Source organism: Zalophus californianus, chromosome 6, assembly GCF_009762305.2.
Source record: "Zalophus californianus isolate mZalCal1 chromosome 6, mZalCal1.pri.v2, whole genome shotgun sequence".
NCBI classification, from domain to species: domain Eukaryota; kingdom Metazoa; phylum Chordata; class Mammalia; order Carnivora; family Otariidae; genus Zalophus; species Zalophus californianus.
This window is the reverse complement of record NC_045600.1, coordinates 36,089,929-36,107,429: the sequence shown is the minus strand read 5'-3', so window position 1 is coordinate 36,107,429 and position 17,501 is coordinate 36,089,929. Positions and strand designations below refer to the sequence as shown.

General features: G+C 40.0%; 1 protein-coding gene across 1 annotated transcript in view; it reads left to right on the top strand.

Moving 5' to 3' along the window:
- The window catches only part of SYNE2 (spectrin repeat containing nuclear envelope protein 2), a 313,984-nt gene that overhangs the window by 229,072 nt on the left and 67,411 nt on the right, over nt 1-17,501 (top strand). The window contains 14 exon segments of the mRNA XM_035727838.1: nt 461-562; nt 1,474-1,593; nt 1,735-1,935; nt 3,448-3,621; nt 4,640-4,648; nt 4,952-5,005; nt 5,007-5,065; nt 7,027-7,233; nt 8,367-8,499; nt 9,715-9,897; nt 10,558-10,704; nt 12,345-12,521; nt 14,063-14,218; nt 15,965-16,117. Of these exon segments, the coding sequence (XP_035583731.1) occupies nt 461-562; nt 1,474-1,593; nt 1,735-1,935; nt 3,448-3,621; nt 4,640-4,648; nt 4,952-5,005; nt 5,007-5,065; nt 7,027-7,233; nt 8,367-8,499; nt 9,715-9,897; nt 10,558-10,704; nt 12,345-12,521; nt 14,063-14,218; nt 15,965-16,117 (1,875 nt within the window).

The following is a 17,501-nucleotide window of genomic DNA, read 5'->3' as shown; positions in this document are numbered from 1 at the left end:
CCATTGCAACCTTTTGGACCTCGTTAGATTCCAATTCAAACAAACCAAAAGAAAAATTATAGGCAATTAGAGAAATGTGAACCCGTTCTGACAGTTAATAGTACTAAGGAATTAATTGTTGATCTGTAGTATTTTTAAAGGGAAGAATTTTCATCTTTTAAAGATACATACTGAAACTTATACTGATGAAATAAGATACCTGTGATTTGTTTCAAAATAATCTGAGGGGAGGGAGATCAGGTACGGTCAAGAAAGCTCAGGGGAGGGGACAGCAGAGATGACCTGCCACAAGTCAGTAATTGTTAAAGCCAGGTGATGGTGACGCAGGGAGTCCGCTATTTTGGTATATGTTTGAAACTTCCGGTAGCACAAATATTAAAGGACAAGTAACTTCTAAGAAAAGGTCATGAAGGCCTAAATGAGATTCTCATTGTTTTCCTGAATTTATCTTCTTATGCAGAATGAAATAAAGCGACTGTATGATCAACTTATTAGGAACAAAACATCTTTACAACAGTCTCTGAATGAAATTAGTGGCCAGAGTATTGATGAACAGCTTCAGGTAATCAAGTCAAAAATAGTTAAACTGATCTAACCTGGGACCAAAGAGTTTTGTGTGATAGCTGTCTTCTGAACCACTTCCCTTTGTGAGCAGTGGCAAGGCTTAAACAAATAGATAAAAATGAAAACTCTGTTGACCTTGAAAAATAACTCGTAAGTCATTCTTTATGAAGAGTAAATTAAACCAGCACAAGACCATTCATTGTCCCCTATCACCTGGGCAAAAATGTAAGTTTGTGCTGTGTTGGTGTGGGCTTTGGGAAAGGAGGCTGTCCTTCTCTTGGGAGGGGTGGTGATTCGTCCAGCTTCTCAGGGTCCATGGCTTGTCAATCAGAATTCGACGTGTAAATGCTCTTCCGCCCACAGCAGTTTCACCTCATTCATATACCCAGCAAGTATTCATTGAGTACCTACTATGTTCAGACACCGCTCTAGGTGTTGGACTTGCACTTAGCCTAAGGAAGACAAGTGCACAGAGGTAAATATGTATATAAATACTCAAGGATGAACCTAGTAGTGCTGCTTGAATCAAAAACCCTCAAGTAGCCCAAAAGCCATTAAGAGCAGCCTGTTACAAAAGCAGTGGGTGGCCTTAGGATGGCATACTGTGTGTCCCATTAAAAGGAGTCAGATGTTTTTACTGATGAGAAGAGCAACTGAGAAGCTGCTAGGTGAGGATACGGATGCAGAGTGGAAGGACGTGTGCACTCGGCGAGTGTAAGGGTGACCTTCAAACGAGGTGGGACCACGCTGTCAGCTGTGGCTCTTTGGCAGAAGCTGGAGGTGAGGGAGGAGAAGTGGGATTTTCAGGTTTCCCTAAATTTTTTCTGTACTGTGTAATTCTTTCAAAATGAATATATGCACCTCTCTGACTTAAAGCATTTTACTTTTTTGCATCGTCTCTCACTTTAGAAAGCAGATACATATACAATGGAGCTGCAGAACTCTGAGAGCCGAGTGGCAAAACTAAGAGACGAAGGGGAGAGGCTTCATTTACCTTATGTTTTATTGCAAGAGGTTTACAAATTAGAGGTATGTCTGAGCAGAAAACATTCAATCAGTGAATTACTGTGATTATAAGGAGTAAGACTTTCTTCCCCCATGAAGGGAGTTTAGATTCATTCTCCAGTTGGATTCCTTTCATGATTGGATAAAGGTGCTTTTTCTTTTCAGGATGTACTTGACAGTACGTGGGGAATCCTGAGAGCCAGGTACACCGAACTCAGCAGCCCTTTCATCACGGAGAGTCAGCAAGATGCCTTGTTGCGAGGCATGGCGGAACTAGTGGATATCGGGAAGGAAAAGCTTGCTCATGACCACTTACAAGAAACCAAGAGTAAAGTTGCCTTACAGGCTCAAATACAAAATCACAAGGTAAGACACATGGGTCAGATTAGCTTTTCATAGACTTAAGTCTTTCTGACTTAGACAGCATCCCCTTCTTCTTTGGTGAAATATACATTTCTCATTCATTCATTCGTTCATTGTTTTAACAAACATCTATTAGAGGGCTCCCAGTATTCACTCACAATCATATTCTTAGAGGTTAGCAGGGTTCCTGGTATACTGGGAGCCCTGTAATAGATGTTTGTTAAAACAATGAACGAATGAATGAATGAGAAATGTATATTTCACCAAAGAAGAAAGTGGATGCTGTCTAAGTCAGAAAGACTTGATTGTGAGTGAAAACAGCACAGTTGCTTACATTCATGGAGCTTTTGGTTGAAAGAGAAGACCTATTTATGAAGAGTCCTTCAAACAAATTTCAAATTAAAATTGAGATACATGCCTTCAGAGCATTTAAGAGGGGAAGCCGAATTAGTGCAGGCTTTCCTGAGAACTGTGACCAAAAGAAATATATATACCTCAGTACATAAATATATACCTAGTGTAATGCTACAATAAATCTTTTAGTTTTCCTTTCATTTTCTTAAACAAAAACCTCATGATTACCGACTAAAGACCTGTAGTAATTTAAGTGTTGATGTAAAAAAGTGTGTAAGACAGTTCTTGCCTAAAGTGTGTAAGACAGTTCCTTGATGTAAAAAAGTGTGTAAGACAGTTCCAGCAGAAGTCTAAGCTTGTGACAAGTAGACCTTAATCTAAGAAATTCAGAGGTAAATACTGTATAAAGAATGGAGGGGGAAAGGAGAAAATAATATAATGAATATATACAGTGTGTTGGGACCTATGCTGGATGCTGTTCTAAACCTTCACTGTATCCTCTTCAAGGAAATAGGAGAAGGAATTCACATTAAGAAGTTCCTCCAAACAATTAGAAGGGGCAGTTGACTATAAATGGAGGACAACCATGTAAAGGAAAGCCTTCCTGTGTAAAGGTTCTTAAGTGTTAATCTGGGAGCTTTTACATCCCAGGATCCCAATAGACCATGTCAACAAATTCCCTTTATTTGTCCATTTTATTGAGTAGAAAGTCAAGCCGGAATGTAGGAACCTCTGGCTGTTCCATGTGTGGGCTTCTCGGGCTCACACATCTATCCAGCCATTTTATTGTCTTGAAATAAATCCGCCACAGATCTACCTTTCTGTAAAGTTTCTTAAAACTCAGAGTAACCAATTTAGGAAGGTCTCACTGGAAATTGAAATTGACTAATAATGTTTGCCCTTTTACATAGGACTGTTTTGTGGAAAATGTTACTTAGGATAGTTTTTTCTTTATGACTTGTTAAAATGCCATTAATGTTAAAGACTAAGGGGTACGCAGTCAGTTTTCTTTTTCTTTCCTCATATGTTCGACTCTCCATGGCTGTCTTGGGATTTGGGATTAAAAAGCGAATAAAAGTGTATAAAAGTTGGAAGTAATTTGGTTTGCAAGTTCTCGCACTATAGAAATAAGTAAGTATTAAAACCTTGTCCATTTTACAGCTTTTTTTCCAGAAGCTTGTTGCTGACATGCTGTTGATCCAAACATACTCCAACAAAATCCTTCCTTCTTTATTGCAAAAGAAGGAGACATTTTGGGCAGAACAAATAAAAGAAGTTAAATTACTGGAGGAAAAGTCACACCAATGTGGAATAAAACTACAGAGTTTGCTACAGGTATTTATTTGGGTTACGTAAACTTTGTACGTAAGCTTGGACTTCTGGAATTTTGACCTCCGCCTCCCAGTATCCAGAAGCGTCTATTTATCATTAAGCAGTAGTTAAATGGGAATTAACACTGAGGAGGGTGGAGGCCTGTTCTAGCTCTGAGTGCTACTCCCTTAGTGAAATATTCACTGAGATTTCTCATATGTAAATTAGGGAATGACAGCATCTTTTCACCTTCTAGGTTTGTGTGCAAATAAACAAAATTGAGAGCCCTTTTAAGATCCTGAATGAGGTCAAATATTTGCATGAAACAGTCAGTGGTTCAGAAACAGTACTTTCTGAAGAGGACAGCTGAAGTGGACTCCTGATAGTCTTATCTCAGTTCAAAGAAGAAAATTAAGTTTGCATAAAGTTCTTTCTCAGTTTTAAGGTTTTCACCTTTAACTTCTAAAACACAGTGGATGTTAGCTCTTAAAGGAAATAACCAAAAAGCAAGGAAATATCCAGCTTTATAATGTGATAATGTTATTTTATGCTAGTGAAATGAATTTTCTGGTTAGCTTGTCAAATTGATATTTGTAGCAATATTTCATGGTATTAAAAAAAAAAAAAAAGACCCTGTGAGCCCAAAGAGTGCCCCTGATGGGCCAGGTGACCCAATACTTCAGTAGATAAGAGATTAATAAGGGGGTTATTTTCCAACAGGTAATATTTAGTGTCTGTAAGTCAGCTCTGTAGTGTGGCAGGAGATCCTAGTGGTGGGCTTCCATAGACATGACGAGAACTAGGACAAGGCAAGACTCGGGCTAAGAAAATAATCCTCCCCTGATGAAGTGTAAACCCACATTCCTCCGACAGTGGAATTACGCTCTTAGCGGCACAATTAGGTAATGTTCAGTGGGTGGGGGTTAGAGCAGGGAGGGCAGATGCAACCTCGCAGGAGCCTCTATTGAGAAAGGCTCTAAAAGTTAGCCCCTTCCTTTCCAAGCAAGAGAAAGGCTCTCTTCCAACTCTGAAGTCTCCACAGAAGTGGTGTGTATGCTGAGAGGATCCCTTTAACTTAATCATATTACTCGCTGCTCGATTTGATGAGACAAGCATAAAACATGCCAACCGGATTTCTCAAAACTCTCTCCACAAAGGACGATGGAATTTTTTTTTCTATTAGATGCTGAGCTCTACAAGGGTGGGTTATATCTCTCAGAAGCCCTGGAATCTGTGTTTTAATTTTGTATGGTCTCAGAGTTCATTTTAATTTTATGATTAATTTTGTCATTGCAACTAGACTAGAAAAGGGCTCCCACTGATGTTACGTTCTTGATTCTCTAGAAATGGGAAGAAATTTGATGAAAACTATACATCTCTTGAAAAGGATCTGGTAATTCTGGTATCTAACCTTGCCCTCTGTGAGTTTGGGGAAGAGACAGAGGAAAAGATTAATGGAAAGGATTTCATTTTAACCAGGTAATTTGCTCCTGTTGAATCTATCAGAGCACGGTCCATTGCATTTTTTGTTTTCCTTTGCTTTGACTAAATCGCTCACTCTTTGAAGGTTGAATGATTTGAATTGAAGTTCATCACACCACTCACTAATAGACATACTTGGAGAAACTGCAGATTTGATTTTGGGGCTGCTCTGCGCAGCCACAGGGTTCTGGCTTGGGGTGGAGGTCCCTTGGTTTGAGTCCTGGCTCTTATCTGTCACTGTGTCACCTTTTTGTCTCTTAAGTCTCTTTATCTGTAGTTTTCTTTATCTGTAGAATGTAGGTATTCAGGCTAGTTCCCCCTGTCTCAGGAGGTGGATATCTGGCATGGAAATGAGTTTAAGGCACAGAAAGAACTTTGTAAAACGTGGGCCACTAAACCTATAATTGGGTTTTCCTAACTTCAGTGAAGCCCTGTTTGGGACATAGCCTGTGAAAGAGGGCAATCATCTGTTATCTGCCACCAGCATTATAAAAAGACTTCAAACAAAATTTTTTCTTGTGCAACATTTAGTAGTATTATCATCAAAGTCTCTGTGCCTCAAATTTGATGCCATAGAAAAGAGAGCACCTTAAAATGGGCTTTCGAGTGGCACTGAGATCATGACCAACAAGATAAAAATGAGTTTATAGGTCTTCTCAACAGAAAACTTAAAACACTTGGTTCTAACTTTTGAATATATGTCCGTCAGCATCTGAGCTGTGCGGCTGGAGGTGGTTATCAGATGTCAGTTCAAAACTTCAGAAGCAGGGTTGTTGCCTGAATAGACTCTGGGATGAAAAATGCATGAAATACTTGGCAGGACATTGCCAGTCCGCAGAAACATTTCAGCGTCCTGGAAGGAGCATTTCCAGAGGTAACGATGCTCTAACCATGCTGTTTAGATGCCTGGAAGGGTACAATTGATCTCTTTCCCTCTTATTATATTGAGCATAACTCTAAGATAAATCTGAATCCTCTGGGGCCAGGAAGCTGCTGCTTAATTCTTTGTCAGTTAGCCTAGTTAGTTAGTATGCAGACATACTCTCTGAATAGCTAAGAGAATACAATGGAAAGTAGCATTTTAAACCTCATTGTGGTAAGGAACTGTTCATATTCGCCCACCTCATAGAAGCCTGATGATTTCCTGAAAAGATCATGTCTCTTAAAGTGCAACCTATGATTCTGTTAAATTTGAACTATTTTTTTCAAATGAAATCAGTGTTCTGAGACCTTTAAATAAGTTTGTGGACTTAAAAGGCAGATGTTTTGTAAAGCCCTTCTAACTTACAGATTTCTTTAGGTCATTCTCGGTCCTCTGCGTCACAGAGAGATTTGCATCTGTTTTGATCGGCGGACATCTGTAGGCCATGGAACGTAGGGTCTGTGTGGCCTCTGGAGTTGAACAAACCTTGTTCATTGCTGGCTCTGTACCTTATGGGCTGAGTGGCCATTGCATTCTGACTCCTGTATATAAAATGGCATAATTAAAACTTCTCAGAGATACAATAGGGACACCTGGGTGGCTCAGTAGGTTAAGTGTCTGCCTTTGGCTCAGGTCATAATCCCAGGGTCCTGGAATCCAGCCTCACATCTGACTCCTTCCTTAGCAGGGAGTCTGCTTCTCCCTCTGCCTGCCGCTCCCCCTACTTGTGCTCTCTCTCTCTCTCTCTCTCTCTCTGTCTCTGTCAAATAAATAAAATCTTAAAAACAGAAACAACTTCTCAGAGATATTCTAAAGAAATGTGCCATAGAAATTGCATTAGTCGGACACTCTCATCATGAAAGATGATCAATAAAACATGAATCATGTTTCTTCAGCCACATTGCAAGAGTCTTGAGGGTTAGGAGAGTGTTAATCTTTCTTCAGTAGCCTCTACTGTAGGTTTTTAATGAAGTACTTGTGAATAGATTGGCTTCATTTTTAAATAATTAATTCTGTGACTTTACCTTTTTTTAGCAAATAAAAAGGAACATTGATGAAAAGCATGCCCGGCTTTACCAAACTCTGAATGAAGGCAAACAGCTGGTGGCATCCGTGAGCTGTCCTGAACTAGAGGGCCAGATTGCAAAGCTAGAAGAGCAGTGGTTGGCCCTAAACAAAAAAATCGACCATGAACTACACAGACTGCAAACACTTCTCAAGCATCTGCTCAGGTATGTTTTCTTAGGGATGGATTGCACTCAGATTTCCACATGGAGAAAGACCTCAGAGGGATCCTGTGGTCAACCACATTTTACATGCGGTCTCCCTGTTATAAGGTTTTTCGTCAACAATTAAAGCTCTTGGGCCCCTCTTCTGGGCTAAGTGGGATCTAGGTTCTCCGAGGTTGGTTTGCTAGACTCAGGATAATATGTAATCAGCTCTATGAAAACTAGGAATTATGTTCTAAAGTTATACACGTTGCCTTTATGCCATGATGTCGCTCTTTCCTATTCTCCTCCCAAAGTTTTTAAATTAAAAAATACTAATTTTAGCTAACAGAACAGTTTGAAAAAGTCTTCAAAGTTCCTCAGAGAATTTTGTTTAGTGGACCTAATCTTGAACCCCTTGAGGAAGAGACAGAACATAGAACATTTGAATCTCCTCATCCTTCCCTCATAGGGAACTTATCTTAACTAAAGTTTAAAAGTTGCAAGAGGAGTAGCATTTTCCTTGGATATTTTCCTTCACCTCCAATAAATATGTTGGTATCAAGCCAACAACAGTTTATTGTTATACAACTTATGCAAATGCTGGTTGTATTTTTACTATAAACAAATCTGTCAGGAACATTTAGTGAATAAAAATAATTGCTGTCCTTACCCATGGGTTTACTTATTTTATTTTTATTTTTTATTATGTTATGTTAATCACCATACATTACATCATTAGTTTTTGATGTAGTGTTTCATGATTCATTGTTTGCATATAACACCCAGTGCTCCTTCAGTACGTGCGCTCTTTAATACCCATCACCAGGCTAACCCATCCCCCCATGCCCCTCCCCTCTAGAACTCTCAGTTTGTTTCTCAGAGTCCATAGTTTCTCATGGTTCGTCTTTACCCATGGGTTTATTTTTGCATAGCTGTAATAAGAAAATGTTTTAGACCTTAAAAATGCCCATTTTGTTCTAGATTCTTCATAAGGGAGTTATAGAAGACGCCAGGAGCATCAGATTTGGGGCATGGGATAACAGAGGGTGTCATGACTTTCTGAATAATAAAATAAGAAGAAAATATGCCGATGATGCATATCCTCCATAGAGTACATTTCTAACTTTCTTTCTCTCTCACTGTGCTTCTGTTAGTTATACCAGAGATTCGGATCAGTTAACCAAGTGGTTGGAATCTTCTCAGCAAACTCTGAATTACTGGAAAGAACAATCCCTCAATGTGTCTCAGGACTTGGATACAGTCAGAAGCAACATAAACAACTTTTTTGTAAGTTGTAATAGAATATGCTCAGATAATTATTGTTGGAAATATCAGGGGGACATGACCAGGGTTGATAGCGATAGTCTCCATAATCATTAGTGGATAAGGGATAAGACTTGAGCTAATGGCATTCATCAAACTTAAAGCTATTTATTTATACTGGTCATTTATATATTTAAAATAATGATACAGTACATTTTTAATTGACCCTACAAAATGTATATAAATTTAAAACTTCCTCTGACACGGGGCATGCTTTATAAATGCAGGAAATAACTCCCTGCTTCCCCCTAAAAAACACATGGTTTTAAACTGTCATACGCAGAACTGTTATTCTACAAAAATGTTGTTCTATGGTTTTGAGATTTTTCTTAAAGTATTACTTTTGTAGTATAAATTTATTCCTTTCCTGTATTTTTTCTCTCTTCTCCAATTTCATATTTTATAGCAATGATCACTCACCTTGGTATTAAAATGTAAATATTTTAAAATATACTTGAAAACACCTGTAAAGACAAAGGAAAGATTTCAAATATTTTAGTTAAAAATTACTTGCACTTAGTTCATTTCATGTGAACTTTGTGTGCTGTTTCTTTTAAAGTTCAAGTGATTTGGGGGCGGGGCACCTGGGTGGCTCAGTCGTTAAGCGTCTGCCTTCAGGGTCCTGGGATCGAGCCCCGCATCAGGCTCCCTGCTCAGCGGGAAGCCTGCTTCTCCCTCTCCCACTCCCCCTGCTTGTGTTCCCTCTCTCGCTGTGTCTTTCTCTGTCAAATAAATAAATAAAATCTTAAAAAAAAAATTATTTTTAAAAAGTTGAAGTGATTTGTCTATTTTTTAAAAAATAATTAAGCCCCTCAAGGGACAGGAATTCCATCTCTTTTGTTCCTCGTCCTCTATCTAATGCCTGGAACAGTGCCTGACACTTAGTAGGAAATAGCTGTGTGTGTACGTGCCCTTATGAGCATACACACACCACACACATACATACACACCACACACCCACACACCACCCACACACCACCCACACACCACCCACACACCACACACACACCACACACACACACACACACACACACACACACAGATAGATACACATGCAAACATTCGTGATGTGAATCGAGTTCAGTGATTTAGCTTCGGCTCTAACCAGTTATTCCGACTCTTATTCTTTGCTGTTTTCAAATTCTTAACATTTCTCAATGTTCCAACTGTTTCCTCTAGGAGTTTTCAAAGGAGCTTGACGGCAAGTCGTCCCTGAAGGCCGCAGTTGTAAGCACCGGGAACCAGCTTCTCCACCTAAAAGAAGCCGATGCGGCCACGCTGAGAGCTGCGTTAGCACAGTTTGAACAGAAGTGGACCATGCTCATAACTCAACTTCCAGATGTTCAAGAAAAACTTCACCAGGTAGGTGTTTCAAGACGCAGCATTCGAATTAGCTTTCACTTGTTAGCTCACAACTCCTTTAAAATTATTTCTCTGACTCAGTAATTTTCATTGACACCACCTATTTTCAGTGCTGGTACCACTGAATATAGGTCTTAATTACTGACCTCTCCTCCAGTGGGATCTTTCTTAACAGAGAAATCAGGCTTAATTACTTTATTTCCCAGTTTATCTGCATTGCTGTGTTACTTTATGTGAAGGTCATTGTCATTGTTTTGGGGTCACTTTTTTTTTAATTTTTCTTTCTTTTTTTTTTTTTTTAAGATTTTATTTATTTATTTGACAGAGACAGTGAGAGTAGGAACACAAGCAGGGAGAGTGGGAGAGGGAGAAGCAGTCTTCCTGCTGAGCAGGGAGCCCGATGTGGGACTTGATCCCAGGACCCTGGGATCATGACCTGAGCCGAAGGCAGACGCTTAACGACTGAGCCACCCAGGCACCCAAGGGGCGGGGGGGGGGGGGTCACTTATTCTAAGCCTGAATGCTGGGTTTGTTTTTGTGAGTCACCTGCGTAATTATGAAGCGAGACCTTTTATCAAACCAGATATCATCTCTAGTGGATGCCCTTGATTCATTTTGTCAGAGGCAGGTAATTAAATGGAAATCATTTTGTCCTTGCAGCTTCAGATGGAGAAATTGCCATCTCGTAAAGCAATCACAGAAATGATTAGCTGGATGAACAGTGTGGAACACCAAATTGCAGATGAAGACTCTGAGCGTTCACTGAGTTCTGCATCTCAAGTGAAAAATCTTCTTCAGAAGTACAAGGTAATTAAACAAAAAGAGCCAGAAGCCTTTTCATTAAATAAGAAGGCAAGTCAGTCAGAAGGGGAATACGGGACAAAGAGACACATATGATGTGATTTAGAAAAACTCATTCTAGGGGTGAGGAATGGGCTGTTGGGTGAGTCTAGGCAGATGTTAGCATACTTGTTCTTCTTCTGCCTGGTTGCCTGTGGTAGCTTCCATCACCACAGGACAGAATCCAAGCTTTTAACTGGCTCTGACCCCTCTTTACCTCTCCAGCCTCCTCTTTTTTTTCATTACCCACTAAGACCCTAGACTCTGCTAGAAGCAAATGAACCAGCTGTGTCTGGTGCTCTCCCTGCTCATGCTTTGGTGCGTGCTACTTCTTCAGGCTGGAATTCTCGTGCCCCACTTCTAGCTGTAGAAATGCTCTCCATCATCTTTCAAGAGTCTGCTCAAGTATCACCTGATTTGGAAATCTACTCCTGACTCTCCCTGTCAGATGAGTTTTACTTTCTGGGATTAGGTGTCTCCATGGTGCTGTAATTATTTGCTTACTTGTCTGTGTCCCCGCCTTGACTTGGCTTCTTGAGAGAGGAGCTACCTTCACCTCCCCGAAGTAGCACACCTAGCCCAATACCTGGCATCCGGTAGATAGCAAGTAAATGTTCTTTGTGTAAGAAAATGTGCAAGGAAAATTTTATATCCTTCTACAAATAGATGTGAAGGTGGCCTTCTCCGTGATGTTTGATTTCATGTAGATTTAACTTAACATCGAACAAGCCACACGCAAACACTTACTGTGTGTCAGGCAAGTCCGCCACTAGGAACATAAGAGATAAATGAAGACTCTGGTCACTGCTTTCAAAGACCTCACAGGCTGATGGATCCAGCCTCTGGTAGACGGAGGATGAATACCTTGGTCACAAAGCATGATGTTAACAAGGATTTTATTTTTATATGCTAGCACATCCTCACTTCAGTGAGCAGTAGAATCTTTGGAGGGTCCACATATATGTATTTTATAGGCTCTAGGAACCTAGCACATGCCACATGGTTTTCTCCCTGATGCCTTCAGAGAGGTGTTGGAACTTTCCAGGATAAGCCCAACAAGTATCAGGCTCCACAGAAACATGATTGGCCTCGGGGTGTTTTTAGCATTGCTATAGAACTTAAAGTCCTCCAAACCTGGAGAGTAGATTGTCCCCAGAAGAACAGAGCAGCGACCTAACTGGCAAAGTTCCTTAATGTCCTGGGTTTTCTGGGGGAGTCTTAACTGGAGACCTCCCATCCTCTCATTTCCACGAGCCTGCAGGGTGGCTCTGAATTCCGGTGGAGCTCTCAGGAAGCCACTCGCAGGAACCCGTTGTCAGTCCCTGCATCTTGATTTTGGTTCAGATAATGCAGCCACCATACACGATGCCACCTTTGACTGTTTGAAAGTGGCGAGTCTCTGTTCCTAGGCATGTGGAATTCTACAAGAGACTCTCCGCTCAAAGACATTCGGTGGGATTGGAGGGTAGGGTAGAACATAACTCCAGATGGGTGCCCCTTGATTAATGAATGCGAGTTTGACGCCCCCTGGAGTGCACCAGAGGGGGATCCGGTTCCACCTACTTCAGTTCAGGTTTTGGTTGTTTAATTTTGTTTGTTTGTTTTAGGAGTTCAGAATGGAAATGGACTACAAACAATGGATCGTTGACTTTGTCAACCAGTCATTACTTCAGTTAAGCACCTGTGATGTAGAAAGTAAGCGCTATGAGAGGACAGAGTTTGCAGAGCACCTGGGAGAGATGAACCGCCAATGGCAGCGGGTACATGGAACTCTAAATAGAAAGGTGTGCTCATGTGTCACGGTTTGTGTGATTTGGCCTTTGCAAAATACCACTTTCTGAAAAATTTTAAAAAAGATATTCATATGGTTAACTTACAGTGAAGCCTAATAATCCTCTCCATGATAGCCCTTTTATGAAGCCTATGTTCTGGCATTCTCCACTGGTGCCTATAAGAGCATATGAAGAAGTTCTTATTTCTTTGAGATTTCTTAGTGGGAAATTGAGTTAGGCAAGTGAAGAGGAGAAATTTTATTTAAGAAGATGTCAAGGATTATGTGAGACTACTAAATGGTCAGAGATTTTGACGTTTTCTGTGAAAGTAAATGTTCAAAAGTGGCAAAGCTATTACAGCTTTGAAAAGATTATGAAAAGGAAGAAAAATGTATGTGGCCTTTTGGTAGATTTTCATTCCATGACTCTGAAAATATTAAGAAAACTCATTCTTGGAGAAATATTCAGTATTTATACATAATTGATAGTAACAATTGGTTGATTTCTTCATGTGTAGAGAATGCATACAAATGGATTTATATAATTAAGATTCAAGTGCATGAGTGGACAAAGAAAATAGTTCACAAAAGAGTAAATTTATAATTAGCAAATCATGGAAAGATTACAACTTCAATTATCAGGCATTCAAAGTAAACATGTAACATTATACATTTATTAAATTAGAAAAATTTAGTAAGATAAAGATAAAAGCCTGAAGTTATCCCATTCATATGCAGATAATGGCTTACATACCCTTTTGGAAAGCATTTAGAAAACTTCAAGAACTAGAGTAATAATCTTATTTCTTAACCTAGCCATGCCACCTCTTACACATTTATCTTAAGTAGATAGCCCTTCAGAAAAGGAAAAAATACGCACACAAAGTGTTCAACATCATTTATACTGGTGAAAAATGTAAAATATTTTAATTTCCAACTATAGAGGAATAATTAATCACATTATACTGTGTCCATTTGATAAAATATTGGGCAGGCTTTTAAATTAATATAAGGCATATGTCATAACCAATCAAGCAAGTGCCTATGACATATTGGAAAAGGAACATAAAACTTTACATATACTGTGATTGTAACCTAATAAAAATTGTGAGCAGAGAAATGAGAAGAATCACAGACATTAAAAATAGTCATTATTTTATTAAATTGATTATTTGTGATATTTTTGATACTGACTTAATTTTTAAGCCACTCTAATGAAGAGTGTCTAGGGAAAGAAAGTTTTCTTAAGTTTAAAGTATATCAATAGATAGTGCAATGAAAAAATATTGAATGTTAGCAACATGATTTTATTTTGTACAGGTATTATGGAACTCCAAAAGAGCCAGCTTGCTTAGGTTAGCTTTCATTTCAAATGCTAAACGGGATTTTAATTCTATTTCCTAATTTATGAATCTTTATTCCAAAAGTAATTGGGAAATCTAATGCTAAATATGAGGGGAAGAAACAAAATTATTTTATTAAAATTAACTGTCACGACATTTACATTTTAAAGCATGTGGTTTAAAATAAATTTTTATTATTTATAACTTATAGATACAACATTTAGAACAACTTTTGGAAAGTATCACTGAGAATGAAAACAAAATACAGATTTTGAACAACTGGTTGGAGGCACAAGAGGAGAGACTGAAAACTTTACAAAAACCTGCAAGTGTGATCTCGGTGCAGAAGATGCTCCTGGACTGTCAGGTGAGAAGGCCCACTGCAGCTGTCCACGGGGCGTGGCCAGGCTGGTTATGTGGCCATGTTGTTTAGTCGCTGCTTCTGCCCCAAGGACTAGGGTAAGCGGCTGTACTTTCTGAGGGTCTCCTCCAAATCCCCAGTTACTTCCTTTCTTATATAAAATAATCCTCCGTGGGTTTTACAAAATTGCAAAATGCTATTTTTTTATGACAAGCGGAAGAAGGTTTTTTCAGTTACTATTGTTCCTAAGCCCTCAATGTTACTCCTGAAAGAGAATGTTCAAAGGGCATTTTGATTTGATGTTTTCCAATTTGTGTGTGTGTGTTTTATTAACTTAATATTTACAAAATTACTCCAAGGTTTCCATTATTTTTAGTGTTTCATTCTGTTTCTTCAGAGGAAAATAGTGTTCTTTTACCTGCTGTGTAATGTGTTCTGAAAGGACCACTTGTCCCTGGGAACCACTGTCTAAATCACATTTGAGCTTGAAGCTCTTGGCTGTGCCCTTTGTTTTGCTCAGTTGTCATTTGCCAGGTCACTTAGTCTCTGAGATGCCCTCACCTGAGTGTAGGTTAATCCTCCTTGAGTACTGCCGGATTGTGTCCCTCCCTATTGAAAACACTCCAGCTGTCCCTGTCACTGTAGCTGGCACGGGTTATGCTGCTTCTGCACCGACTGCATGAGGGCATGACACGACTCCCTGTTGGTGCTGGAAGGTCAGCTCACACCCCAGTTCTACGGAGAAGGTTCTAGAAGAATACTGGGCATGCTATGGGAGCAGCAACGCTCATTAGGAGAGATCTTTGCAAGTGGTCCTGTCCTGTTTCTAGCCATTTCCATTTAGAATTGCTTCAGCCATCTCGTATTTAGCATAACTCCGGCCTGGAAGCTGACACTCCACAGGTCCATGCCGCACCATCCTCCACTGGCCACCCTGGTTTCACTTGAGTTCTTTTTTTTTTTTTTAAAGATTTTATTTATTTATCTTTTTTTTTTTTTAAGATTTTATTTATTTATTTGAGAGGGAGAGAATGAGAGACAGAGAGCACAAGAGGGAAGAGGGTCAGAGGGAGAAGCAGACTCCCTGCCGAGCAGGGAGCCCGATGTGGGACTCGATCCCGGGACTCCAGGATCATGACCTGAGCCAAAGGCAGTCGCTTAACCAACTGAGCCACCCAGGCGCCCCATTATTTATTTATTCTTGAGAGACAGAGAGAGAGAGAGAGAGAGAGAGAGGGAGAGGCAGAGGGAGAAGCAGGTTCCCAAGGAGCAGGGAGCCCGATGCGGGACTCGATCCCAGGACCCTGGGATCATGACCTGAGCTGAAGGCAGACGCTTAACCATCTGAGCCACCCAGGCGCCCTCACTTGAGTTCTAAACTATCCACGGCATGGGGTGTCCTCACTGTTTTCCAGATGAGAAAATGGAGGCTTAGAGGTTTGATGACTTAATGTATGGTCAGACAGCCAATACCAGGCAGACATGGAACGGGGACTCCATCTCCTGGACTCTTTCTAATATACCATGATGATAAGGATTTATTACCTAGACTCTGCCAAAATCTAGACCCATGTAGTAATTGAAATTATTGCAAAAATTGAATGTATTGTGATTAAAATGCCTTTAGGTGTGATGTTATTTAATTATGTACCCTAATGGTGTTTTTACTCGAAAAGGGCAATCTCCTGTCTCTTACACCTCATTGTTCTGTAATATTGTGCATATGAAAACTTTTCTCTCTTGCCCTTTCAGGATATAGAAAATCAACTTGCAATTAAATCCAAAGCCCTGGATGAGTTGAGACAAAGTTACCTGACTTTGGAGAGTGGGACAATGCCACTGTTAGAAGACACAGCATTCAGAATTGATGGGTTATTTCAAAAAAGGAGCAGTGTTACCAACCAGGTACTAGAACTAAGTATACCATTTCTCTTCATATATTCTTTCATCTTTTATTGTTGTTGTTTAATCACAGAAACTCACGCCACGTTAAAAACTGAGGAGTTGCTCAGAGAAATACTAGAGAAAAGCATTTCAGATCCCCCTCTTTTTTTGCACTGGATAATTAGAGGTAGAGCCACCAATTCTAACACCATTGGCAGGCTAGACATCCATCTGGTTATCTTTGTTTTGTCTAATGTACTCACAGACAAAAATGTCTCCACCCCCAACCCAACAAAGCATCTGGCACTGTTTCCTGGCCAGATCCATAGGAGCAGCTAAGAAAAAGCACATCCGGGGAGGAGCCTCTGATCCTGTCTCCTGTAGCCTCTGTTAAGGCGGAAGCATGGTCAGCAAATGAAGAACTCCAGAGGCAGGGAGAGGCATAGCATGTGGTGAGAAGAAAGTAGAGAGGAAGAATGTAGAAGATGTCTGGTCATCTTATGAAAGACGTGCTTTTGTTTTTGTTTTTTTTTTTATTAGAGAGAGTGGCAAGAGAGAGCACAAGCAGGGGGAGGGGCAGAGGGAAAGGGAGGAGCAGACTCCCTGCTGAGCAGGGAGCCCAATGTGGGACTCGATCCCAGGACCCTGGGATCATGACCTGAGCTGAAGGCGGACGCTTAACTGACTGGGCCACCCAGACGCCCTAAAAGACATGTTAAAGTCTGCATCTTCCCCTTCCAGGAGTAGGGCACCAAAAGAGCAAAGACCAGCATCTGTAGATATTACAACTTTGACGGTTCCCCACAAATGGAGAGAAAAACTATAAATGTTAGACAATTGTAGAGGTGTGTACATACTTACCAGAGGTCCTTATTGTGGATTTATTTGTTGTCTACTAAAATCTACTTTTGACCATTTGTTCTAAGAGGGAATTGGAATAACGTTTTATGAATGAAACTCATAGGTGACCCCCAGCCTCCTTACTCTCCCCCAGAGTTAAGCTATGTTAAGATATGTTAAATCTTGTGTGAGTCATTTGTTAAACATATCTTCTGTGAGGTACTAGGCTCACTGCCAATAATACAAAGATAAACAAGAAAATAAATGGGTCCTACCCTTAAACAGCTCATAGGCTACTAGAGGATACATACTTGAACAGATAATCACAACACAGTGAATTATAATAAAAATGTTGGGGTAAAAAAGATTGAGATAATGCAAGTAAAAAAACATGCAGATGGTACTACCATAGAAGGTAGACATATGGGTCAATGGAATAGAGTTGAGAGTCTAGAAATAAACTCTCACATTATAGTCAACTAATTTTTAGGCCAGGATGCCAAGACAGTTCCGGGGTCGGGGGATGGTCTTTTCAGAAAATGGTACTAGAATTGCTATACATCCA